Source organism: Penicillium samsonianum (assembly GCF_028829775.1).
Source record: "Penicillium samsonianum strain IBT 33392 chromosome Unknown utg000001l_segment0_segment0, whole genome shotgun sequence".
Classification (NCBI taxonomy): Eukaryota; Fungi; Ascomycota; class Eurotiomycetes; order Eurotiales; family Aspergillaceae; genus Penicillium; species Penicillium samsonianum.
Window position 1 is genome coordinate 3,805,982 of NW_026643259.1, and position 25,232 is coordinate 3,831,213.

At 48.9% G+C, this 25,232-nt stretch overlaps 10 protein-coding genes across 10 annotated transcripts; 4 read left to right on the plus strand and 6 right to left on the minus strand.

Annotated features, from left to right (window-relative positions):
* Positions 1-1,674: 1,674 nt before the first annotated feature.
* Positions 1,675-2,926, plus strand: N7471_001445 (uncharacterized protein; the record flags this gene model as incomplete). Its single annotated transcript, XM_057274166.1, has 4 exons — positions 1,675-2,044; positions 2,105-2,254; positions 2,313-2,585; positions 2,649-2,926. 4 exons carry the CDS (start codon positions 1,675-1,677, stop codon positions 2,924-2,926), a joined length of 1,071 nt encoding a protein of 356 aa, XP_057142345.1.
* A 390-nt stretch (positions 2,927-3,316) lies between these two features.
* N7471_001446 (uncharacterized protein) lies at positions 3,317-4,251 on the minus strand (the record flags this gene model as incomplete). The annotated part of the gene is made up of 2 exons (XM_057274167.1): positions 3,317-3,918; positions 3,969-4,251. 2 exons carry the CDS (start codon positions 4,249-4,251, stop codon positions 3,317-3,319), a joined length of 885 nt encoding a protein of 294 aa, XP_057142346.1.
* Positions 4,252-5,561: 1,310 nt separating this feature from the next.
* N7471_001447 (uncharacterized protein) lies at positions 5,562-6,976 on the plus strand (the record flags this gene model as incomplete). Its single annotated transcript, XM_057274168.1, has 2 exons — positions 5,562-6,735; positions 6,792-6,976. The coding sequence occupies 2 exons, from the start codon at positions 5,562-5,564 to the stop codon at positions 6,974-6,976; spliced, it is 1,359 nt and encodes a 452-aa protein (XP_057142347.1).
* Positions 6,977-7,286: 310 nt separating this feature from the next.
* On the minus strand, positions 7,287-8,480 carry N7471_001448 (uncharacterized protein; the record flags this gene model as incomplete). Its single annotated transcript, XM_057274169.1, has 1 exon — positions 7,287-8,480. The coding sequence occupies one exon, from the start codon at positions 8,478-8,480 to the stop codon at positions 7,287-7,289; it is 1,194 nt and encodes a 397-aa protein (XP_057142348.1).
* A 372-nt stretch (positions 8,481-8,852) lies between these two features.
* N7471_001449 (purine-cytosine permease family protein) lies at positions 8,853-10,550 on the plus strand (the record flags this gene model as incomplete). The annotated part of the gene is made up of 4 exons (XM_057274170.1): positions 8,853-9,022; positions 9,082-9,255; positions 9,326-9,965; positions 10,065-10,550. The coding sequence occupies 4 exons, from the start codon at positions 8,853-8,855 to the stop codon at positions 10,548-10,550; spliced, it is 1,470 nt and encodes a 489-aa protein (XP_057142349.1).
* Positions 10,551-10,610: 60 nt separating this feature from the next.
* N7471_001450 (Zn(II)2Cys6 transcription factor domain-containing protein) lies at positions 10,611-12,484 on the minus strand (the record flags this gene model as incomplete). The annotated part of the gene is made up of 4 exons (XM_057274171.1): positions 10,611-11,182; positions 11,237-11,904; positions 11,965-12,243; positions 12,294-12,484. The coding sequence occupies 4 exons, from the start codon at positions 12,482-12,484 to the stop codon at positions 10,611-10,613; spliced, it is 1,710 nt and encodes a 569-aa protein (XP_057142350.1).
* A 296-nt stretch (positions 12,485-12,780) lies between these two features.
* N7471_001451 (AP-1 complex accessory protein LAA1) lies at positions 12,781-18,972 on the minus strand (the record flags this gene model as incomplete). Its single annotated transcript, XM_057274172.1, has 2 exons — positions 12,781-14,319; positions 14,371-18,972. 2 exons carry the CDS (start codon positions 18,970-18,972, stop codon positions 12,781-12,783), a joined length of 6,141 nt encoding a protein of 2,046 aa, XP_057142351.1.
* Positions 18,973-19,155: 183 nt separating this feature from the next.
* Positions 19,156-20,224, plus strand: N7471_001452 (post-initiation translation factor DPC29). The gene is made up of 2 exons (XM_057274173.1): positions 19,156-19,388; positions 19,442-20,224. The coding sequence occupies exons 1-2, from the start codon at positions 19,184-19,186 to the stop codon at positions 20,065-20,067; spliced, it is 831 nt and encodes a 276-aa protein (XP_057142352.1). The 5' UTR covers positions 19,156-19,183; the 3' UTR covers positions 20,068-20,224.
* Positions 20,225-20,227: 3 nt separating this feature from the next.
* N7471_001453 (Mis6 domain protein) lies at positions 20,228-22,556 on the minus strand (the record flags this gene model as incomplete). Its single annotated transcript, XM_057274174.1, has 4 exons — positions 20,228-21,304; positions 21,356-22,383; positions 22,440-22,490; positions 22,541-22,556. The coding sequence occupies 4 exons, from the start codon at positions 22,554-22,556 to the stop codon at positions 20,228-20,230; spliced, it is 2,172 nt and encodes a 723-aa protein (XP_057142353.1).
* A 600-nt stretch (positions 22,557-23,156) lies between these two features.
* On the minus strand, positions 23,157-25,176 carry N7471_001454 (CLPTM1 family protein; the record flags this gene model as incomplete). The annotated part of the gene is made up of 3 exons (XM_057274175.1): positions 23,157-23,963; positions 24,027-25,085; positions 25,138-25,176. The coding sequence occupies 3 exons, from the start codon at positions 25,174-25,176 to the stop codon at positions 23,157-23,159; spliced, it is 1,905 nt and encodes a 634-aa protein (XP_057142354.1).
* Between the last annotated feature and the right edge of the window lie 56 nt (positions 25,177-25,232).

The following is a 25,232-nucleotide window of genomic DNA, read 5'->3' on the forward strand; positions in this document are numbered from 1 at the left end:
GTGAGGGATAAAATTGTTGTACTCGCTTGCTAGTGGCACATTAGGTTGTTTCAATGCTCGGATTAAACCTGCTTGATCGTGTATCTAGTCCTAGCACATGTACTTCCAACCACTAGTAATATCTTGTAATCACACAGGCCAATAAGAATCCCAACCTTGAGATATTAAAATTGGGTCCCTAGTGGAAATGACGACACTTCGGACAACTGCACGTCGCTAAAAAACCAAGGCGACCATAATTAGGCCTCTTGGCAATAACTCTGTTCCTGTGGCGCGCTAATTAATGCCCCACATATGCATATGCAGGTCCGATAGAGTCGAAAACCCAATAACATTAAAAAAAAACTAGGATTCTTAAATTCCCTGAAGCTCATAATCCTAATAGGCAGCTAATAAATATATCAAAAGGAGGGCCCTATCGGGGAATATAACACTGTAGATGCGATATAGAACAGGTGTCTGGTGTCTACTTCCCAATTGGGTAACTCGATTTCTTCTACAGTAGTCCGCGGTTCTCCCGGAGCTTTTTTTCGAGTCTATCTCTTGGCACCCGAGCTAACAGGTTACGTTCAACTAGTGTACCCATAATATAGCAGGGATAATTTTCTGGCCCCCATATTGCGGAACAAGGGTAGTTATCCGTACCTGTTTATATGTGGAGATTTTCTTTCGCCAGCGGAATATGCACATATCAACCTACGAATCAGGAAAGGCTGGAGGATGAGCGTGCATATCCCCCTGAATATCTTATGAAACGTTCCCTGTACAATGATCCTGTTATAATTTCAGTTTCAGATATTTGTACGATATTCACATCTAGATGCATCTACTGGCCGGCGCGGTTATCCCTCTCTCTGAAACAGGTAAGCCCTCCAGGGCTACTTGGAACCGACATTAGAACCTTGCGCACCTGCCTGGTTGCGGAGCACCTCCAGAGTTACCCGCCCGGCCCCGGTTGCCCAAGTACTCCTGCTCCTTCATAACTCTTTCCATGAAGAGATTTTCATACACACTACGTCGTATATATGTACCTATATATATTTCACCATTTCTATTCTTTGGTATTCCCCTATATTGCCTTGTAATCCAATTTTCCCACCTTGTTCTGAGCGAACAGAAAAATGTGAAGATCAAATTTGAAACGATGCTACTAGTAGTTGATGTGCTTGCATATGGAATCTATAATAACATATACCTTGACCCTATGCATTTTTCCGTCTAACTTGCCAAGGAGCCATTGTGTGTGGAAACGCCCTAATCTCGATCAAGTCAATCTATAAGTAAATGCCTCATAACAACCTGTTGGTAGGGCCCACAGTGTGCATGTATGATAAAGATTTCAACCTAGGGTGAACTGTGGGAACGGACAGAAAGTTAATAGAAGATAATATCTGCTAGTGATATAGCGCCATATTTTATGATCGACTCCCCGGCCAGTAATATCGCGACGATCGCCTATTTGGATACACATTTCACTGTGTTTCATAAATGATACGGTCAAAGTGACCTTCTCTAATACTTGACTTATCAAAATACACGCCCCCGTATTATCTAACTAGAGACTAGTCAAGGGAATTACTATGCTGCCGGAGACTCAGTTCACAATAAATAGCAGTGTCACCCGTTTTTGGGCGCAAATGGGTCCTTCTAGTATAAGCGTTTGCCGTTCTCATTATGAAGATAGCACGTCATATCTACCTCAACCGCTTTCTGGCCATCCTGCAAGTGATCGCGTTTCTGTCAACTAGCGTGTGGTCGCAAGATGTCTACACACGCTTTCGCGTGGAACAAGGCAGCGGGCCTATCACACGGACTGGCAACACAGGCGGATCTTGTGAGGGCATCGACGTGGAAAAAGGGTTTGACCTGGCAGCGGTGTATAGAGAAGCTATAGATATGGCAGCCGTGGCTGTCGTATCTATGGACAATTACGCATCCGATGCAACAGTCAGAGCGAATCTCCAAACATGGTTTGCAATCAAGGAGGACCCTACAACACACGCTGTTTCAGCAGCAAGTGTTGCTCGTTTCGCGAAAGTGAGAAGTACGATAATCCATTTCCTCAAAGAAATTGGATATATGAGGGACTAACAGTCTCCGATAGGATATTTTCAAACAGTCATTGACGAATCCGGAACGCCGCACAATGGAGCTAATCCGGCGCTCTTCTGCTCCGAAAAATGGCGCTGGAGAACCCGATGGGTACACGATTCCCAAACGGGAAAGAAGACTGGGAATCTTCTAAAAGATGACTGTAAGTCACAAACCAACGTGGCTGTTGTTCCGATCACTAATGCGACTCATATCACCAGTCGGAGTTGATTGGTTAGTATGGTCTCCCCTATTCAAAGGCTATTCCCAAGAAAACATCATGTGCCAAGGGGGAACTTTCGCTTTCACGTCTCACGGGGAGTGGCAATCGATTACATTCTGTCCTCTATCGTTTGAATATTCACGTAGAAAACACACATTGGCTCAGTGGAGGAATGGCCAGCAAACAATTGCCGACGGGACCAATATGCAAATGGCGCTTTCAACACCAGCTGTATTCTTACACGAGCTCATGCATATGGTGAATAGGGCGAGTAAGTTGACTTCTTTTGTGTGCTCTTAATGAAACAAGTTCGCTAATACTCTACCGATAACAGGGGATGTCAAGTTCGCTAATCCCTCTAACGGGAAATTCGAGACCGCATATGGCGCCGTCTTAACAGGGAGCCTGGCTTTAGCTGCTCCTGATGAGTCGGCCAATAATGCAGACAATTATATGTGGTGTGCGACTGCTATGTATCTCCCCCAATATGACTGGTCACGGGTTATTGCGGGTAAACGAACGGCGAATGGTGCCGCTGCCCGTCGTTCTATCTCGGCTGAAGCCCATGGCCGGAAACATACACATCATTCGGGGAAACGCAGGCAAATATAGAACTGATCTTGAGATGAGTGACGATGATGAGCTTCTGTGATGCATATTTACACCTCGATATGGCACATACTGCGTCTACCTATGCTGGCGGGCAGCATGTGTTTGTTTCTAAACTGTTCCTGTCAATAGCTTACACCTTGATGCATCTGATAGCTTTGGTTTGTTGCGAAGATTTTTGATTCTCTTTTGACCACCTGCTCTCTCTCTCTGTAGAATGCAGTAAAGGCTCTGACAGCCTTTCCCTTTCTACTTCTGTCCATATTTCTCAACTCACAATACACATACATTGCATCGCCTCATGAATTCAGATACTATCTTCCAGTAGTATCTTCAAATAGATATACTCCTCTATCTCGAGAAGGCTCACAATCCGCGACTAGTGCCCACAATCTACATCCATGTTTGAATTTCCTCAAACTTAGCATGCCAAGCCTCGTATCCCACCATCCCAAGACCGTTCAGCTCCTCAACAAACGAATTTGAAGCTAGCTTCCATTCGCCATTATCTTTCCTACCCCATGACACTGTTGTTTTGTAAATGTATTCCGCTTCCCTGGACTTCCAAGTCCTGAACCACGCCATTCGTTTACAGCGCCGACCCTTATACACGACTTCACCTGAAACCCAGGCAACAGTCTGATTCAAAATAGCAGCCATAGGGCTTGGCTCTTCATCGGGTTGGAGGAAAATGTTCACCAGCTTCGGATAATCGTAAAGAGGCTTTGAATCCGACATAGCAACGACAACTTCAATCGGAAAATAAACCATCCAGATCTCATAAACCATGCTGGAAAGACTGGAGTCTGAAAAGCAATCAATAATAAAGGTTCCAACGGTGTTGTCAACTTGATAAATCAAAAGAGCCTTGTTGTTGTGGCTTCTTCTATCGTTACTGGGGGTATCGGAATCTGGCAAGAAGATGACTTCCTTCATGGTCTGTGTCATTGCATCTGACTGATGAAACTCGTCACGAAGAGCTCTGCTACGCCAGTCTTTAACCATTTAGTTAGCCTTGTCTTTGAGGAGATCTGTCGTATCTTACGTATTATAATCCATAGTCTCTGGGGATTTTCCACGGGATGTGCAAATGTGATTTGGCGGCAGCCATCAATTTGGTGAACATCCTTGAGAATGGACTTCCAATCGGTCTGTTTTAATATGGATTCGGCGGCATAGTCAAGATCATGCCATTCAATGAAAGCTCCTCTCGCCGCTTGTTCTTGTTCCACACTTTTGGTGGAGATCTCGCTATCCTCGGTGGTGCCCTGTGCTGGGCTCGAACTTTGGTTGGTCAGGTTCTTTGACTGACTTCGCGTTACTGGCATTTTGATGGTTTGGTGTACTAACGAGAAAGAAAGAAATGTCCGAAATACTTTTATGCATCACGATGACTAATCCACCCCTAACCACCACCCGGGCCGTGGACCTAGTGTTAGGTGCCCAAGGCCTGAGGATATTCATTATTATTATCATTACCTTACATATCCTAAATACGGCCTTCCGGGTACTGCCTTCCGTCCCGGGCAACTGGGCAACTGGGCAACCTTGGCACCGTAGAACTTAGCTCCAGGGCTACGAACTCAAAAAAAAACCGGTAATCGTGCCAAGAGCCCATGGCACTTCCTGGTATTGTGGGCACTTGGCATTGGTAATACACTACCTTGTCTTGACGATATTGCATTCGTTGAAGCTGTTGAAGTCCCGGGAACAAACTGGGTTGAACTCGTTGCCAAAAAGGCGAACAGCAAACAAGCAATTTGAAATCGAAGAGGTGAGTCAAAGTCACAGTTTCAACTTTGGAGCCTTCCTTAGACAGTTGGACACAACACTACCTGATGACCTCACTTCAACCGACGGTAATGGTCACAATGGCTTCTCCGGTGCTAGGTGATAAGTGGCTCCACCGTTGTAACTCAAAGCTTTAATGAACCACATATTGCCACTTTATCGGGATACGTTTACTTCGGCACAGCACCTGCAATATTTGTAGACCAGTCTATACCTTTTCGTGGGATGATAAACAAGAATTGTCGGCCGCTTATGCGGCCGTGTCAAGTCTTTTTTGGTAGTCTTTTATAATAGTCTTCTCAGATGGTCTTTTAGATGTCTTTTTTGGTGGTCGTTTTTGGTGGTCTTTTCAGATCTGTTTCATAGATATTGTGTCCCCCTTCCCAGTTTGTTAGCTAGACGGCAGAAAAAGGCAGGGAAAAAAAGCATACTTTATGCAAGAGACTTTTCTATGTATAACAAAGGATGATGGAGTATCGAATATTCGTGGGAATGTGCACATCAGGCACCAGCAACCAATCAGATCCTCCCGAGGATAGCTCAGCTTGATATGCTTGATGTGTATTGACCGGATCGGATCTTTGGAATGAAGTACGTCTCATCTCAAGGACTTCAATTCGATTATATGTTGTCCAATTGTAGAGAATAAATCCTCGATCTGTTGCCCATGTCTACATGCAAAAAAAATAAAAATTTACAAATGAAACCAAAACTTCTTCAAAATATTTTGAGGCGGGCACGTGGCGGGCACGTGCAGAGCTGACTAACCATCTATCGCCGCAGACGGGTGACGTTGATGATTCCCCGCGGGAAACAAAGTTAGCTTCTTCATATCCTGGTTACCACCATGGCCACACCGAGGCTCCCGTTCCTGTATCCGAATTTGATGCGTGCGGTGCGATCATGCGAACCGAGAACATACCGCTCACTTAGAATCCCATACCGGCCCACTCAACGTTTCCATACGAGCCAGCAACGGGAGCGCGATTCCTATCAGCGCCGGTATGGTCCAGCTGTCGAACCGAATACCGCCCCTTCGTTGCGTCCGAAGAAGGGCTTACATGATCAGGTCCAGGAGGTGCCAGAGGATCCATCGGCTGGAGATGAGGCTATAAATGCCTCCGAGCAGGAGGAAGCTTCGCCAGAAGAGTCACAGCCACCACAGGAAGCCGAGCAAGACACCGAAGATGTCGCTTCTTCAGAAACCCCGGCCCTAGATCAACAAACTGAACCTGAGACTAAGGAAGACAACCCCCACAACCCCCCGACGGAACGGGAACCCCACGAGGAGCAGGCAAAGGATATAGAGGGTGCCGAACAGGAACAGGCTTCGGCTTCTTCTTCCACTCCTTCCGAAGGCGCATCGGAAGAAAGTACGGATACCTCTTCGTTCACAAGCCAAACTCCGTTCGAGGACGTTCTCCACATGCCGTCGCCGTCTGTTTACCTAGCTCCAACCGGGGAACCCTCCTCGTCTGGCGATCGCCCACCACATTTGTCCCCAGCACCTTATGTGCACCCTTTCGACACATATTCGTTGGTACAGGATTTGTCTAAAGGGGGATATAGCCAAGAACAGTCTACTACAATCATGAAGGCTGTGCGGGCTATCCTACAAAATAACCTCTCTCTGGCCAGGGAGAGCCTCACCTCCAAATCCGATGTCGAGAATGAGGAATACCTGTTCAAAGCAGCCTGTTCTGAGCTTCAGACATCGCTTCAGACAACTCGCAACTCGGAAATACAGCATCAGCGCTCATCGCGCACGCAATTGCAGCATGAAACGGATATTATCTCGCAGCGTCTCAGCCAGGAACTTTCAGGCATGAAAGACGACATCAAGGGCATGTTCAATGATCACAAGATGACCACGCGAGAGCAACAGCGGAGCATCGACACCTCGGTTCAGGAACTGAACTACAAGATCACCGTGTCGCTGAACAGCGATGGAAAGAGTGAGATCGAAGGTCTTCGATGGATTTTGACCAGACGCGCCGCTCTGACGATTGCCATCTGCGCTTGTAAGTTTCCCATTGTTCCATACCTGGTTTTTTCGTGTAGCTGACTCGATTATAAGTCATGATCATCGTCTTCTTGAAGTATGCTTCCACGCGCAAGGTGCCTGAGCCCAAGCAAGCCAAGCAAGAGGAGAAGTCGGCGGTCACCAAAGAAACCGCCACTGAAACTCGAGTCGTCGAAGATGGTGGCATTCAGACAGTCGATCCGTCTGCTAAAGCGCATCTTAGCGAATCCCTCGGTTGAGATCTTGAACATAAATCCTCGCCTAATACTCCTCCTTTCGTTATCCACTTGACACTTTCCACTCCCCTTGTCTTATAGCCCTCAGTCACATATTCTTTTCTCTCATTTGTCTCAGGTCTCGTGTATCCATCCACTTGACCAGGCTCTTTTACACCCCTTGTATCACCACCAATTAAACAAAAGCCGATATATATATATATTTTTTATAGAACATGGCAAACCCACCTAACCAGGTATGTACAACAGACCCAAATCACAAAAATCACATTTCCATTCCCGTACATCAAAGCTCAGTTCCAGAAACCCTCGACTATTCCTTAACCCAAGGCACCTCCTCAGGGCGATACTTGTAAGCCCTAAAAACCGCATTGCTAAGATAATCAAACCCAATCGCCTCCATCTCCTCCAACTCCTCTTTCTTCATAACCTCCTTATAATTCCCCAGCTGCGGCACAACAAACTCCCAAACAACCTCACCCCCTTCAGTAACCTCCATAACCCTTCCACTAGCAGCCTCACAAACCAAAACATTCCCTCCAACCAACTTCTGCGCAGACCCCATAAACGGCGTAAAGAATCCTAACCCCCCCGTCGAAAAGTCCTTATACTCCCACTTAACAACCCCCTCCTTTGAAACAACAATGGCCCTCGAAAACGGCACCGAAATCCCCGGCCTGAAAACACCATTATCAAGAATCAACATATCCCCCGCCTCATTAATCTGATGAGCACAATGCTGCTGGCTAACAACCGGCGCACCAAGATGCCATTTCACCGCACCCGTAGCACGACCAATAACAAACACACTAGACGCATTCCTCGACGAAGCAATAATATCCCCAGCAGAGTCAAACGAAACACTATTGATAAGCGGCCAGTGCTCGCGCGTGTAGTGCGCATGCGCAGCAAAGACAGCAGGATCCAGATGGTCGATTGCGCGCCACGACCAGAGGAGCTTAGCGCCTGTTTTCCCGCCGCTGCCGTCGAAGTCTGCAGAGGAGGAGGTGGTGCTTGTTGACCATGGCTGGACGAGTTTTATGCAGTCGCCGTAGATGACGCCGTTTGGGGCTTCGGTGGATGGGATACCGCCTTGCACGCGCGCTGCTTCGGCGCTGGTAAGTGGTTCAAGCGTCGTGTACAGGATTGTCCCGTCGTCGAGGTGGTTTTGGTCGTGGTGTGCTAGCGGGTCGCTATATTGACGGAGAATTTCACCGTCTGGGCTCACTTGCATCATTACGCCACCCCGGTACTTCGCCCACATTGGGAAGAGGTTCGGGGCGTCTGGGTGCGCGCCGTTGTAGGCGAGGTTGCCGTCTGCGAGGATGCGGGCGTGGCGGCCGGCGCGGTGGGAGAGGGTCCAGCGGTGCACTTCTTTTCCGGTTATGGAGACTAGGTGGGCTGTGTTTGAAGTGAGAGGTGCGTATAGAACGTAGCCTGGGGAGATGCGCTCGGCGTCGACTCCGCGGAGACCGAGGCCTCGGCGGCAGAATGTGTGCTGCTCCATTGGAAACGGGTCAATTGATTAAGGAAGTTGATTTGAAGAAAGGAAAGAAAAGTAACGCAGATGCAGGGGACTTTATGTTGGGCGAAATTGAGAGAAGTGGATTATACTGGTTGTTCTTAGGGCATCCCGGTCCGGCATACCGCGGTATGCCGCGGAAGATAAGTATTAGCCAAGAGACGTTCGATATGGCGTGAGATAAGCCCAATCATGGATGCTAATACGTATAGTTCAGTGTGTAATGCGTTATCGATGGATAGAAGATGAGTAGAAAGGGGAGATATTGTGGAAATATAGAAAGGAGAGTGTTTCCCCGTCATATAGTGACAATTTGACCAGTTCAGTTCAGCTTTCTATCCCAGGCTACTCATCGAAATGGATAATTATAATGCATCTATACAGAAACCACAGTCTGAATCAGAGACAGTGAAGCCTCATCAGCCATTCTTTAGAAGATTCTCTATTGAAGAAGGTGGCATCGAACGAGTCACCGATGAAGAGCGACAACAGAATACAACCAAGTTCTGGCACGCTGCTACATTCTGGTAAGACTAATATCTGAGTGAATATAGATCACTACTAACTCATCACTTTGTATCTACAGGTTCAGTGCAAACATGGCCGTGGCTACCCTCAACATCGGCTCCTTGGGAGGTTCACTCGGCCTTCCCTTTTGGGACTGCTTCATCGTCATTCTCATAGTCAACATCACAAGCAACTTGTTACCAGCCTGGACATCTGTATTTGGATTAACCGGGCTACGCATGACGACGTTCTCGTGAGTAATGTATTCCCATGAGTACCATCTCTCTACACCGAATATCCCACTGACACACCAATCTTCCCAGGCGATACTCATTCGGCTACTGGGGCAACATGCTCGTCGTGATATTCTCCATGGTCGCCACAACAGGCTGGAACGCCATCAATTCTATCTCCGGGGCAGCCGTCCTGCACGCCGTCTCAGATGGCCGATTCCCCATCTGGGCGGGCGTCATCGTGATCTGTGTGGCTGTCTGGGTTATCTGCGTTCTAGGTATTACCTGGATCCATCGCCTCGACACATTTATTTGGATCCCGCCTTTGATTGTGTGGTGTGTCGCAGCTGGGACGGGTGCTTCTCAGCTCACCGGTGAGGACCATGTGCGTCTTCAGGGCTCAGACAAAGCAGCTGCTATTCTTACATTCATGGCTTTGATCTTTTCCTTCTCGGTATCCTGGGTGAATTGTGCGGCGGATTATAATGTGCGCATGCCTAAGGATACGCCGCGCTGGCAGATCTTCGGTGCGACCTATGTGGGTATCACTGTTCCTACTATCCTTGTTCAGACTCTTGGTGCGGCATTGTATACAGGTACGATTACCAATGCTGCGTGGAAAGAGGCGTATACGGCTTCTTCAATTGGAGGATTGCTCAAAATGGCATTGGAACCTGCAGGGGGATTTGGAAAATTTTTGATGGTTCTTGCGGCATTGAGCTCAATTCCGGTGAGTCAATCAACCTGCCAGTTGGTGTCAATCTACCATTTGGTCCTAATCTGCCAGTTGACATTTATTTCAAATTTGCATTCTAACTTTTGGGGACAGAATAACATCCCAAACAACTACTCCTTTGCACTACACGCACAGAATTTGGGACCGTGGGCTTTGCGAATTCCCCGTGTGGTTATGGTCACTCTTGGATTTATCGCGGCGATAATAATCGGTTGTTGTGCAGCCAGATATTTCTCGGATACTCTGCAGACATTGCTTAGTGTGATTGGGTACTGGACTGTAATCCACATCACTCTAGTGATGGAAGAACATTTCATTTTCCGACGTGGATGGAATGGATATGATTTCGACGCTTGGAACAGCGTCGCTAAATTGCCATTTGGATGGGCCGCGATTGGGGCTTTCGCCTTTGGGTTCCTGGGTGCCGCTCTTGGTATGAAAACCGCGTGGTATTCAGGTCCTATTGCTTCTTTGATTGGCAAGAAAGGTGCAAATATAGGTCATGAGTTGACATTTGCGTTCTCTGGGGCCGTATTCCCTCTGTTCCGGTGGATTGAAAAGCATTATGGGGGCCGGTGAAGATCGGTTGCTATGTTCCCGCATTATGTTGTTTCTAACTCTCCAAAACCGCTTGATATCTCAGTCAGGTCTCCCTGGAATAGATGAGCTTTCCGGAAAGAGACCCATATTGGACATAAGATCCCAATCTCCATTAGCTGAAATCCCCAATCCAAGAAATTCCGGGAAATAGTAATTGCTAAGTTCACCAAGTAGCTCATCTGGTTGCGGGTTTGCTGGCGGTAGCTCGACGTGCGGTCGTAATTTTTGATGCACCTTGGTGATGATATTTCCCAAAGTATGCGCCGCATGGCATGGTAACCCAATGCAGTACAGCCACTGCACTAAGTCACGAACAAGCAATTCGAGCTCGTCAATATTGTGAGTCGAGGCAACCTGTTCTTGGTAGCCATTCAGCAGGCGGCATATGACAATCGCTGCAAAGGTGATCATATGGTAGATGTGATCGGTCAAATGGCGCGTACGCTCATCTACTGTATCCATGGCCAGTTGCACAATTGCCGTGGCATGGCGAATCATTTCCGACACGACTGGTTCCCTAGCTCGGGAAGACTTGGCTTTCAGAGCATGCTCGTATAGAAGCAGATGGGAGAAATGGAAGCCCATTGAGAGAAACTGAGATCTCGGTTGCTCTGATCGCGAATTAATTAGCAGGAATGAAGTAATCGAATTCAAATGTAACATACCAAGGACAAATTCCCATTTTCGTCGCCAGTCCTGCAAAGCTGCGACTGATTTCAGTAAATCAACTGACTCCTGTATGAGATATTCATATACAGTCCAGTAAAGATAAATCTCCGCCACCATGCGCACTTCAAAATTTATCGCATGATCCGAAACAATGATATCACGACATCGCTCGATTTGCCAGGGTTGTAGCATGGATCGACGACTGGTTCCAACACAATAATGCATATGAGCAAGACAGAGATGATTCCACAGATAGCAATTATTCATAGTTTCCTCATCCAATCTATTTGGAGGATGAGATTGAGTCGTGACAGCAGCAAACAGTGGACTCGAATGGGAGTGCTGTAAAGCGAACCCGCTCAGAAGCCAGCTATCGATACTCAAAGGCACCTGTCCGACAGTTGTCGACCACATAGAAAGGATAAGGGTAGCCTGGAAGAACTCAATGGGCTGTGGCGCAACTAGAAGGGTGGTAGAAGCAAGAGAGCGGGCATACTCATACAACTTCGGAGCAAGGCTTGCAGCCAATTCCTCAGAAGTGTGCCTCACGGCGATCAAAGAACAAGCGCAGAATAGCAAGCTCGATTTTTTCACTTGCCGGAGAAGCTCGCTTGGCTCACACTCGGGATCAAAGAGAACCCACCGTCCGTAATATTCGAGGAAACTAAGAAAGGGTTAGTGACAATTCGTCACGACAAAGCAATTCATGTAAAGGGCAGCAGACATTTTGATCAGGGTAAGTGCAAGATCAGGGGAAATAAGGTCGTCCAATACCGCCCCCAAAGATCTGGCATCGGACATTGGTTTGATACCGCTGTCCGTTGCTAGATCGCGGATGACCATAATCGGAGCCGCGGAAGACTCCGTGTCTTTGTACGCACCGCCAGACTCAGGGCTCGTCTGCGCAGGGGTAGGCCTACTCGACTCATGACCAGGAGTTTTTTCTGGGCCTTCTCCAAGCCGATCGAGCAGAGTAGCCACAGTTTTTTCAAGACGTTCTAAACTATAGAAACCTGTCAGTTTGAGAGTAAATATGAGCTGCGGCATTCATACCGAGCATCCGTGCCTGGTGCGGGGGCTACGGATTCCTCGTCCGAGGCAATAATTTGGACGAGCGAGCAACTTTGGTGAAGTCGATCGCATCGCATACACGCTCGTCCAGGAATTCCGGCCTCATAGCATCTAGTCTTTTGTTTTCTGCATGAGGTGCATGCCCGGGAGGCACGACCGCGGTCCGGCGGCATTTCGACCTCGCAGGCAGAAACTGGCTCTCAAAGACAGGAATTTGAGCATACAATGATCCCAAGTTGAAGTGATGTAGACAAGAAACTATAACTGAGATGGGAATGGGAAGGTCACCTGATGCATCGGGTGGGGATAAAATAAGCTCCGGTCAATCGATATTGGCACTCTACGAGGGTCTATATATAGCTGGTTGCCCTTGACAGTTTGCCTACATCTTCCGGGTTTGAATATGAAAAAGATTTGGCATTTAACTATATCATAAAGTGTTTTCTCTGATTTTAGACCGTATAAATATTTAGAAATCCATGCGCAATGCTATACTTGGCGCAGCCTGGGGAGCATTGTCTACCGCATCAGCGCCAGTCTTCGAAGCAACAGCTCCGACTCCGACACTACGAAGAACCTCCTCTAGAAGAGACTTCTGGTCTGCGTTCATAGTAGCCACCAGCGTCCGGAAAGTAAGCTGGTCGGCCTTAGCGAGCTCGAGGAGATGGCCCGCTGATTCTTGGTGCACAGACTCGCCTTCACGCTTGGCGCGTGCCAATAGTGCCGACATGATGAGGGATGTAGCGGCGGGCAATTCAGAAGTGGAGAAAGTGGCATTGGAGATGCACGACACGAGCGTGCGAGCAACCACTATGCGGGAGTTTTCGGGGTCGCTGGGGATATCGCCGTTGTCTAGAGGGCAGGCAACCATGAAGGCGATGAGTCGCGGGACAAGGTATCGGCTGATAACTTCATCGGTGATGGAACGAGAGCCTGGTTTAACGAGGATTGAACGGAGGCAGCTAGCTGCCACGGTGGCAAGGCCGACATCTTGAAGACAGTCAAGCAACTCATCCAGAACTCGGATCAGGACTGGCTCCTGGGGCGGGATGACGTGCGCTCCGGCAGTCAGGAGGAAAGTGATGGCGAGGAGCGTGTTCTTGGCGCAGGGGATGGAGATATCCGACTCCCGTCGCTGGGCGATGGTGAGAATGGTGAGGAAGCGCGTGAGACATCCTCGAAGCTGGAATGACACGACCTCAAGGTCTTCGGGTGATTCCGTTGTGTGGGTAATACCGTGAACGAACTGCCTGAAGATGGGAAGAGCTTGTGGAACCACGCCCTCTTGGCAGATCCCAGTCGCGAGGATAGTTGTGAATATATGTAGGATACAAGCATGGAGATCGTTGCGAATGACGGATGGGAATACGGATGCAACATCGACGAGAGAGCGAAGTGCCAAACGAATAAGAGTCAAGGACTCATCCGAACTTACGTTGAACCGCGCGAGTGGTGTCGATTCGCGGAGATTGGGAAGCATTCCAGCAAGAACAAGAATGATGCTTCTTGTGAGCTCGAAGAGTTGCTCGATGTCATCGGAAAGATGGTCGCTGCGTTCCAGATCACCCTTTGCTGCGGGGTGATCTAATGACAGGTTTTGGGCAATCTCGACAATGACGGTCTGGATGGGGGTAGCTTCTGTCAACACAAGACGGTCGAAGCTGTCCATGGTCTCTGTGAAAATTGCATCTTGGTAGATGGCATTTCCAGAGATGACTGGCCTTAGAATTCGCTTCAGAGCCTGAAGAATCTCCAATCGTTGGGATGCCGAAGTTCCTTGATCAACCAAAGATTCGAAAGCCAGTCCGAACAAGACAAAGAAGAATGCCACCGGCTCTTCGCGGTAATTAATATCATGTCCTTTTCCTTCTTCCTTTTTAATGGCTTTTTCTTGCTTCTCCTCGGGTAGCTGCAATTTGCCATCTAAAGCATCGAAAACAAAGTCAATATCTTTCTCGACGAGCCCAGCAATTGCATCAACCAAGTATAACCACGTGTCTTGGTAGAACTGAATATATTATTAGCGTTCGCCGGATACAATAGGCAGATCAGGGCTTACCTTTAACAAAGTCTCACGATTCAACGCCGCATACACGTCATCCAGGTCACCGGTCAAGCTTGTCCCCAAGCTACCGGAGATATCTGGCTCAAAGCGCAATCGAGCATATTCTTGAAGAGAAGACAGCCATAGAGGTGTGAGTTTGGCAATATAAGGCTGGACCACCTGGGTCAAATACTCATGTTCGATGCTTGCGATCTGGAGCCGGGCCCAGGCCGAAAACAGAGCGAGTTTTACCATAACTCGAGCATTTGAGTTTAGACCCTTGAGGTCACCGATTTCAGTAGTCTCTGGGTTCTTCGCGAAGTTCTCCAGACCCAGCACCAAGAGCTTCAGGATTCTCCCCATACGATCGACATTTGTTACGATTCCTGTAGCAATGAAAGTCGCAGAAACATTTATGGCCTCTGATGCCAGCTCCGCGGAGGAATCGGCAGCAAAGGCAGGAGTAAGTGCAGACCCAATCTGAGCTTGATATTGCTCGAGGAGCGAGGCTTCAGCAAAGTCAGGATCCGGTGTCTTGCCGAACATTGTAAGAACTTGGTCGATGATCTTTAATCCCCATACGCGCAGCTCAATGACATTGGCGGTAGATGCTGAAAAGGCCATTCTCACAATATCTCCAACGTTCTTCTGGAGAGCCAACTCCGCTGGGATGGCAGAGTCTGGGAGGATCGCTTCTTGAACAGTAGCCAGAAGTTCGGAGAGACAGCTCATGGCAAAGTTGCGGGTCTGCCATTTCAATAATTCTTGGCCTGAGATGCTTTCGTTCGCAGCGTCACCTTGCCCTTCCCCAGCAGCCGAGGCAAAACCGGCAACCTCGTCATCGGGGATATCGGCAGCTGCAGCTTGAACAGCTGTGGTAGGCGCAGGTTCCACCTTGTGGCGTGTCTTGGTCATGATGTTCTGACAACGTTGGATCCACATCTCGGTTTCTGTCAAAGCAGTCTGCTGTAGCCAGTCCTGAATCATTGACTTGAGTGACTTGTTGTTCGGGGCTTCATCGAATGCGAGCCAGATGTCATCTTCCAAAGACTGACCCACCGTTTGCATCACAGACGATGCGTCTCGTTTCATGAGGTTGTTGAGTCCACGAACTGCTACATCTCGCATGAGGAAGTTACTTGCTCGAAGCTCGGTCTGCAGTCGCTTCACGTATGCCGCAATGTCGACATAACTGGAGGCATACATCGAGAAGTGGTCCAAGCATTTGGAACTTTCCGTCACTAACGCTGGGTTTTCCTCCAATTGGAACTGGCGAAGCAGGGTCAAAATGAGATTTCGCGTCTTTGCAATGTCTTGCAAGTCCGGCCCGAGAACATTGATGAGAGAGTCGACGCATCGACTGATCACGACAGGTGTCAAGAATGACATTTCAATGTTGGAGGTCGCCAACGCGGCCGCCTCCTCGTTGTGGGTATCAGCGTTGTAGAGTTGAGCAAGCATCCCCAAAGAGCCGGAGACGAAAGGCGAGAATGTCAACCCAGCGGAGTTGGCAACTCTCTCCAAGCCCCCAAGAGCCCAGAAATGGACAACGGGGTGAGGGTCATTACACAAAGACATCAAAACACCGACAATTGTTTTGAGGTGCAAACCAGCTGCCATTCCGCCAATCTGAGCATGGATACATCCAAGGGCAGCAGCACAGCCAGCTCTAGCGTTAGGCTCTCTGTTCTCGACAATGGTATCAACAAGCCAATTAACCATTGTATTGGTGCACCCGTTTCCAGCACTGTCGCAAAGTCGTCCAAGTGCCTCAACGCCGATTGTACGAACAACGGGATCGGCATCTATGACGAACTTTTGGAGAAGCTCTTGCAAAATCTTATCGGTTGACGGATTTAGCTTGCCAGGCACAAAGTCTGTCTCCTTGACAGCAACTTTCAGAGTATGTAAGAGGGCCACCGAGATGTTGACGACCAATGCTGCTTTCCTGCCGGGGTTTCTCTGTAGTCCGGGAGAAGTGAGGAATGTAGCGATCTGTTCCACACTGCTTTCCTGAATTTTGGACGAATGAAGGGCGAGGGCCACAGAGAACAAATCGATTGCCGAGTTGATAACTCCTGTTGTTGGTGGATCAACAGCAAGCTTATCTCCATCTCGCAAACTGTATAGAAGAACCGCGTCATGCTCGCTAGCTTGACAAATAGGAAAAGTTAAGGTGTCGTCCACAACTTGGTCCACGGAATCAAGCGCAGACCAGCCGGGGCTCTTGTCATCTTCCTGAATGCCAGACAGTGTAGCACGAAGATATTCTCGGGAGAGTCCAGTGACACCAAATCCATAGTTATCACATAGATCCCATAGGCCATCGAATTGTCCGGCCGAGCCTGAAATAGAGCTTTCTAGTTGCTTGTACTGGGCATCTGGGTCTGCGAATGAGGAAATAGCCAGGCTCAGAAGACTGGACTGGGAAATAATGTCCCCATGACTAGGTGGATGGACATGCACAAGCTTCGTGAAACACTGCAACACACGTCGGCGCACCATAGTTGAATAATCTTGCAACTGCAGGGATGGGTGCAGCCTTTGTGAAAGATCTTCCATAGCCTTCGGCTTAGGCAGGTTATCTAAGAATTCGACAGTATTTTGCAACATGGCAGCGATTCTCTTTGCACCATCTGATGTGATCAATTTGCTGTTGAACTCCATGAACACCAGCAACGAGCCCAGTGCACATTCCCGCACATGAGTCAGGAAACTGATCTCAACGGTACCTGGCTGGGCAGCGTTCTCTTTGCCAAGATGTTTGGGAAGTGCGTTCTTCCAGAGAAGCATCAATTGAGACAGATGGGTCTTGACAAAGCTGGGCCCAAGAGGCATCAGACCTCCGATCAGAATCCACGCCACCTGGATTTGAATGCTCGCAACCCGGAGCTCGGAAGTGCTGCTCGTCTTAAGAAGATCGGTTGCTTGGGTAAAGACGCGCGCAAAAACATCCACTGCTCCATACAGCGGTTGTAAACGAGAAGTACTGAGCATTGCAGATAATCCATTGGCATAGCCAACACACCGGCGAGGCGACTGGCGCGGTGTGCCTAGCTGTCCGATTTCCCTGTTCAAACTGTTCATGCAAATTGTCACACATGACAGCAGCTGATGGGGAGAGGCTAGGACGAAGTTTCGCAGACAATGCGCAACGTGAACTTGAACAGTGTAGCTAGGGTGAGGAAGGACTTGAAGTAGAGCATCTCGGCAGCTATCAGCCTGAGCGCTGAACGCGGAACCAAGCGATGAAATCAACGAGGACAGAGCGCTGACCGCACTCGTCAATGTATACTTGCTGGGCTCGCGACGTTCCTGGATAACCTGGGGGTAGTCCTTGAGGATATAGTTGATTATCCATGCTGCAGCATTGAGTTGACTGTTCTCGCGCAGCAATTCCTGGCCAATAGTATCCTCAAGAATACTCTTGATGAACTTCCTGGTCATGAGTAGGCGGAAGCGGTTGTATGTGACCGTCGGATGATTCAACAACTCGACAAGCAAGTTGGTTGCAATCTGCCCATAGCGCTCTTCGACAATCTTGTCTCCCAGGTTGCGCACAACATATTTGTAGCATATACAGATCCCAGCGCGTGAGCGATTCGAAGTGGTACTCTTCAAATATTGGGACGAAAGCTGCCTCAACAAGTCCGGAAGAAGGAAGTACAGACGCGAGTCGGTTTTCTTAGGGGCAGACGACTCTGACATCTCGGCCTCGTCCTCATCTCCAAGCCCCACACCAGGTTTCTTCGACATGCGCTTCGATTTCTTGGATTTCGGTTTCGGGGCGGTCGTAATGTGCGCGTCCGTAGCATGTAGATTAATCAGTGCTCGACCAAGAACTGCAGCTACGGCGTGCCGCACTGGCGCAGCGGGGCTGTCGATAACCTTCCATACAAGGGTTTTGAGGTGTTCGAAGTCATGTGCGTTATCGAAGAATGGTGTGGTGGCAACCAACTGCTCCAGGCAGCGGCATGCATTGACTTGGACGAAAGTGGATTTGTCGCTGATAGCAGCATTTCGGGCCTGCTTCCAGATGTCGCGGGCGGTTCCTTCATCGATGGGAACCCCAATCCCAACAACAATCTTGCGCATCACCGCAAAGAGAACTCCCCTAAGACCGGTATGGTTGCTTGCTGATTTCAGCAGTTTGAGTGCGCCCGAAGTCGCAACATTGGACTGCATGAACGCGCTCTCACCGGCTGTCGCAAAGACCTCCCCTAGACAATGCGCCGCAGCGAATTTGATCTTCAATTCGGCTTCACTCTTGCCAGCATTCACAATTTCCAGCAGGTCGGTGATTGTCTCGAAGAGGATCCCGCGATCCCCTTTGCTGAGTATTGCGCCAAAACATCGCCCTAGATTGTTGCGGAGGACCCGAGTGACAGTCGGTGAAGGGAGGTTCAATATCTTAAACAATTCCTTTTTCAGATCCTTCTGTTGCGATGTAACTTCCGCAGCTTCCAAGCCAGATATGTATTGTACGAGATCGGAGGTGAACGTAAGCATGTACAGTTCCTGCTGTTCGGAGGGGAGGGCGTGTAGTTTAGGGATGTCGAGCTCAGGGACCCCATTTTGTGGAGGGGAGGGTGCTGGAACTGTATCTGAGGAAGACATGAGATAGATTCAGGGTAAGTGTAGCCCCATAAACAAGAAAGAAAAAGAAAAAAGGTGGGAATATTTAGTTCATAGTGGTTGCGTCAACCCCATGTTCAGGTCTCCTTATCGTGTGGCCTCGCTGTCCGCGGAGATCGGATAAACAGCCGCCCGAAGGAATCTCAATGGAGATCGGATCTTCGTCTATAATATATGGAGAAGGAAAGGCATTATGGCTCTCAGGCTTAGCAGGCTGCTGCGGCAGCCCCGGTGGGTTGATTCTGCCTGTCATGAGTGTCGCTCCTTCAGCACCTCATTGGCCACCCTCTCTGGTCACAACAAATGGTCCACGATTAAGCATGACAAGGCCAGAAACGACAAGGCCAAGAGCAGGGAACGCCAAATAGTGGGAAAGGAAATTGCCAGCGCTACACAGAGTATGTATGGCCATTCAATTGTGCATATTTCATGTCCTAATACTATATTCTAGTGTGGGGACCCGACACGAAGTACAATCCTCGTCTAGCCCTCGCGCTATCGAATGCAAAACGTGCCTCCATTCCGAAAATCATCATCGAGGCAGCAATTGCTCGCGGACAAGGACTCAGTGTGTCAGGTCAAGCACTGGAATCTGTGACAATTGAGGCCATGCTGCCTGGCTCGGTGGCTGCGGTTGTGGAGTGTCAAACAGATCAGAAGGCGCGCGTACTACAGGACGTTCGCTATATGATAAAAGACAATGGAGGAATCGTCACCCCGACTACATTCCTCTTTGAGAGGAAGGGGAGGGTCGTCATGGAGAAGAAAGATGATGCGAATGTAGACGACTACTTGGACCAGGCGATCGAAGCAGGAGCGGCGGATATCACCACCGATGAGAAGGGCCGCCTCGTGATCTTGACCGATCCGTCAGAGACGAAAACGGTAGGCGAGACATTTGCGAAACTGTCAGGTCTCAGCATTGAGGAATTGGAGATCTTCTGGGATCCCAACAGGGATAGCATGGTCGAAGTCAAAGATGAGGAACAGGTGAAAGATCTTGAGGATCTCCTGAGTGCTCTGCGAGAGGATCCCAGTGTTCAAGATATATATCTGAACTCGATAGAGAAGTTCTGACCTCTTCGACGCCATGCTGCAGTCTGTCTGAAACCGAGACTGTCTCATATAAAGGGCCGAGCATGTACAATATGTATTATACCGATACCAAGCATTTCAAGCGGCGTTATGGGAACTTTCATTTCTAGAACTGATGTCAGGTCTCACCCGACTATTATTATTACTCTTTGCGCAAGGCCTTCATTGTGCTTCTCATCAGAATGCCAGTACCCCGGCATCCAATTGCATCCAACCAGTCCAGCATATGTACACGGTACTCCTGCCATGTAATCTTAGCACCACCATCCTTCTCCAGTGCCTGTAGCACTTTCTGAGTGACCGGTTTTCTCAATTTCGGGCGGTGGTCCGCGACCTGCTGGTCCGCTTCCAGATCCGCAAAGCAAGCTGCAGACAGGTTGCAGAATGCAGCGTGGTGGCTGAGAGAGAATATCGACGTAAGATTAATGTGGAATGCGCTCTCGCGGTCATAATGTCTGGCTACCTCGGACAGGTCCTTGATATAGTTTGTCAGAGCAGTAGCAGTCGGTGCTGGGACGAGACAGCCTAGCGCATTCGGGTCTTCGGTGTTAAGTGCACGGTTGCGCCATAGCACATTACACATGTCCATAACATACCCGTTGAACCGACCAACGAGATCTGTTCCATAAGCCGGCGAGTTTTGTGCTTGGAGAACTTGGGAATTCAGAGAGGCCTCGAATGCAGATTTGTAGACGGCTAAGATAGAGTTGAGGGTTGAGATCACAGCGACACTGGGTGTGAAGGCGAGTGTATATACGGTTTGCGCGTGCGGAAGTGTGAGGCGGAAACGGGTGTCTTGGGGGGCGTGAGAAAAGAGTTCTGACAGGGTTCTGTAGAAGTCAAGCACAGAGACTGTAGCTGGCTTGGACTTTTTATCCTCTTCCTCCACCGAGAACTCCAGAACCGAAGATGCTAGGAGCTCGGCGTGCACGATTATTTGACTCAGAGGGACTGATTCTTCTGTTGTATCTGACTGTGATCGAATTTTCACACCCCATTGGCTGATCAACGCCGAGTAGAAACCCAGCAATGCTGTTCTGGAACGGAGACTCTCATCCAACACAGCTGACTCCAATGGTGACAATAATTCACTCCGAAGAGACCCGAAAGATTCGATTGGGATGTACTGGAGAAGTCGGAAGATGTGGTCACGATTATCCTTGCCATTCCACATTTGCAGATAAGACTTCAAAAAGGAACGTATCGAGGACGGGAGGTCCTAATGTTTTGTTAGTATCTGAGTTGATAGTGATCTATCCGAAGAGCTCACCTTGGTATAGGACGCATATCCTACAACAAAATCCAGCACATATGATAATGTCTCGGGCTCATCATCTTCATCCTCATGGAGCGTCTCCAACTTATCCTCCAGGAAACTTCTCAGCCATTCATTTAGACGATCATGTGCGAGTTCGGATTGGACCAGATGAAGATACTTCTGAGCCATTGCATCGCCCAAAGTCGATATAATCTGATTTGGTAACTCGATCTTGTCAAGCTTCTCGACGAAATGTCCCACGTCACGCAGCTCCTCCAGGGATGTATGCCTATGGGATACCCGTGAAGTTTGTAGAGTCGGAATAACCACTTCAATTCTACTTCTTTTCATAGTCCCCCGATGAAGGACTTGGAAACTCGATCCCTGGCCGGCCTGTACTCTTTCCATATTCTGATCTTGAAGCACCTTCACATGGCTTGACCACTCGGGGTCTGGATGTTTGAAGAAGAGGGCATTCCTTCTCGATCCTCCAAACTCACCGAGAATGATCTCAGGGTAATAATTCTTGAAAATCCTCAAAAGGCTGATAAGCTCTTTGTCTTCTTCACCAGCAGTCTGAGTCAACTCCATCAAGGCTTGAATCCGGAATGGCTTGACATGTTTTCGTCTTGTGATGAGCGAGAGAAGGTGACACAGTGGTTTCCGCAAACTAATCATGTCCAAATGGTTGAAAAGAACGGCATAAAGTTTGGCGAGATGCGTCCTATCTTCGAAAATATCATACGCAAGAATCAACCAGCGCAATAACAGAGCCTGTGTGGCGGGGCTTGGTTTGTTCTTGCTGGGCCCAAGACAGCACACCACTTGAGTGACATTCTTGGACGCGATTCTCTCCTGGGGATACAGGTTTTTGATCAGCGTTGTAACTGTGCCCTGGTCCAGGTTATTTTTCGTGGTCAGAATCTTCAGGAGACGGGCCAGCACGGGTGGCGGAATGCCGCTCTCGTACGCGTTTGAAGCGATTGTTTTGGCTAGCAGACTGGCATCTGTGTATCTCTGTTTGGGCGGGACGAATGCAACTACCGGATCGCATTAGTAACATGTTTTGCCGTCTCAAGAAGCTTTTTGGCCATACCGGCTTCCAAGTGCTCGACCGCATCAAGCAGGCCGCTTGGTTGGTTGCTACCTGAAGAATTGTTAGCATTATTCAATTGGAAGGCTACAAACACGGATTACCTGTCTCAGTATCCATTCTACACGAATTCTATTACAGATTTCCCCACAATTGGTGTGTCGTCGAGAATGATAGAATGTAGTTTGCTTTGGGATGGTGGTATTGGCGCGTAGTTGCGCGATACCGCGCTTCGTCTTCAATTACGCGTGTCGAAAATGCAACAAAGATGTTTCGTCGAGTACAATTTCTTGCGATGATTTTGAAACCAATAGAGGCAAAGCAATGAAAGTTTTTGGTGCAGATCCAATGGCAGTTGCATAGAAGAACGAGTGGGCGCGAAGATGCAAAAATGGCGTTAAACCCAATCGGGTAACCATCAACAACGGCTTCTACCTTCATCTATTATTGTTCGTCTGATCATATTATGTTACTTGTCTCGTCTACTTTCATAATGCTGGATAAGTGAAGCTCAGAACTATAAAGTGATTTTCTTGAGGAGTCCTAATTAAAAGAATCGGAATTAAACATTGCTTGCTACAACATCGTAATAATTATGATCCAATGCTCACCAGCATCATGCCAAAAGTAGTGAAATCGAGTGATTTGCTACGTATGGAAAATGATTTATCCCAGGTTCATCGCCCTATTGGCCGACAAGACCTGCATCTAAGCCGTCGTTCATTTCCTCTTGCGAGTAGACGCCTTGGAAGTAGTCTTGGAAGAGGATTGGGTAGCCACTTCCTCCTTCTTCTCGCCCTCGATGGCAGGAGTAGGCGCCTCCTCCTCGTCACTGTCACCTCCCTGGCCGAACTCGTTGACGCGCTTGTAGTCGACCTTGTACTTCCAGCCCTGGTAGAGCCAGACGAAGAAGATGACGTCATCGCGGAGAGTAGCCAGGCGGTGGAGCCAGGGCATCTTGACGGTAAAGGCGAAGAGATCGTCGATGAAGGTGTTCAGGAACTTGTAGGTCAACGCCTTGCCGGGCATGTGGGCAACAGACTTCAACCGGTAGTTGATGTAGAGACTGGGGACCATCATAAGGAAGCCGTAGGCGTAGACACTGCCCACCAGGGTCTGGATAACGTAAGAGTACCACGACTTGTGGGTGTTGTAGACCAGACTGTACGCGGCGTATGCGAGCAGAAGGGGAACAGCCAAGATGTACAAGTAGCGGAACGCAATTTCATCGTACTCCTTGGTCTTTTCCTCGGTCTCGCTAAGCTTGTGCTTGTCCTCGAAGACAATTACATAGGGCAAGAACGACAACCAAGAGTTGGCTGGCGGCGGGCGCAAGCGAACGTCGACGGTCTTGGTGATCTTCCAGAATTCCAGAAGGATACCAAATCCTTGACTAGCCAGGATCATCCAAGAGGTGTTGTCGCTGTTGTCCATGAGGTAGAGGAAGATGACAGCCTGCATGAAGACGTTTGCCAGGATTGTCCGAACTGAGGTACCAACAATGTCCTTCTTCTTACGCCAGTGGGCCTAGAAAGTGATAATGTTAGTGATGCTAGAAACTACACGTTTAAATGGTGAGATATCACTTACAATATCGTTCTTGAAGGCCAAAGTCTCAAACAACATATGGAAGACAGTGACCACACCCGTGGTGCAGAGGAGCCAAATGTTCGTATCCAAGAGAATCTCCTTCACCATCTCCCACTCGGTTCCATCTCCACCACCGGGAGCAGGCTTGCCGTAGGCAGCCTGGCGAGAACTTTGCTTCGAGCCTTCATCAACACTGCTGAGGATGCTGAACTTCCAGTTCGCCATGTTGTTGAGAGTAATATGCAACGGCACGGTCTCGACGGTAGAGTTCAACTCGGTCATGTGGGTCTTCAGTTGCCAAAAAGTGTTGAAGAAAGCGATCGGGTAGTACCATCCATTCTTTCCACTGGCATCGCGGGCACCAGTCCGCTCCAGCTGTACATACTGGCGAGCCGCGGGGTTCATCTGGGCCAATTTCTGAGTTCCGGAGTCTGGAATCAGGGACAGGGTGAAGTTGGGGTGGTAGTATGACATAGTTGAAATATCCGGGGTGTTGTCTTCCTCCTGGTCATGTTCATCCTCGGGGCCCGACAGAAGATTCTTCAGCTTCTTGACCTTCTTCTTAGGAAGGTACTGGTTCAGAGGTCGGAGGAAGTGGACTGCATCAGCGGTGTTGTAGCCCTTAGCGGCGGGGTCTAACGGGTATCCGGTGCGAGCCAAAAAGAAGTGAGCCCAGAGAGTTCCATTCTGTTGGACCTGCTTTGGGACCTTGATGGTGGTGTCGATTTCGCGGGTGTCACTGTAGTTTCCAATTGTGAAGTTCTTCTCGTCCACCACAAGAATACTGTCCGGTGACTTGAAGTTGGGCACAATGATAGACGGGGTTACATAAACGCTGAGATCGACAGCGCTGTCGGAGGGCCAGATAGGGGCGATGACCTCGGGGAGAGCACTGTGTTCGGCGACTTCGCTAGGATCGGGGCGATCGGCAAAGGCGGGGATGCCACCAGAATTCACGCTGGGAGAGTCCGTCTTATCCTTATTTCCCATGTACTGGCTGATGGCAAATTGGGCCAACAAGAAGATTCCAAGACCCTGAAGGGCCCCCTTGAAGCCCGACTAAAGGAGGTCAGTAAATTCAACACAACAACACTGAATCAGCAACACATACGCTGGACTCCTCCTGTCTGCGTGGCCTCTGTTCCGACATGATGGATGAAGAAAGGAAGAGAAGAAGCCGAAAGGCCAGCTAACGTGGGCGATTAG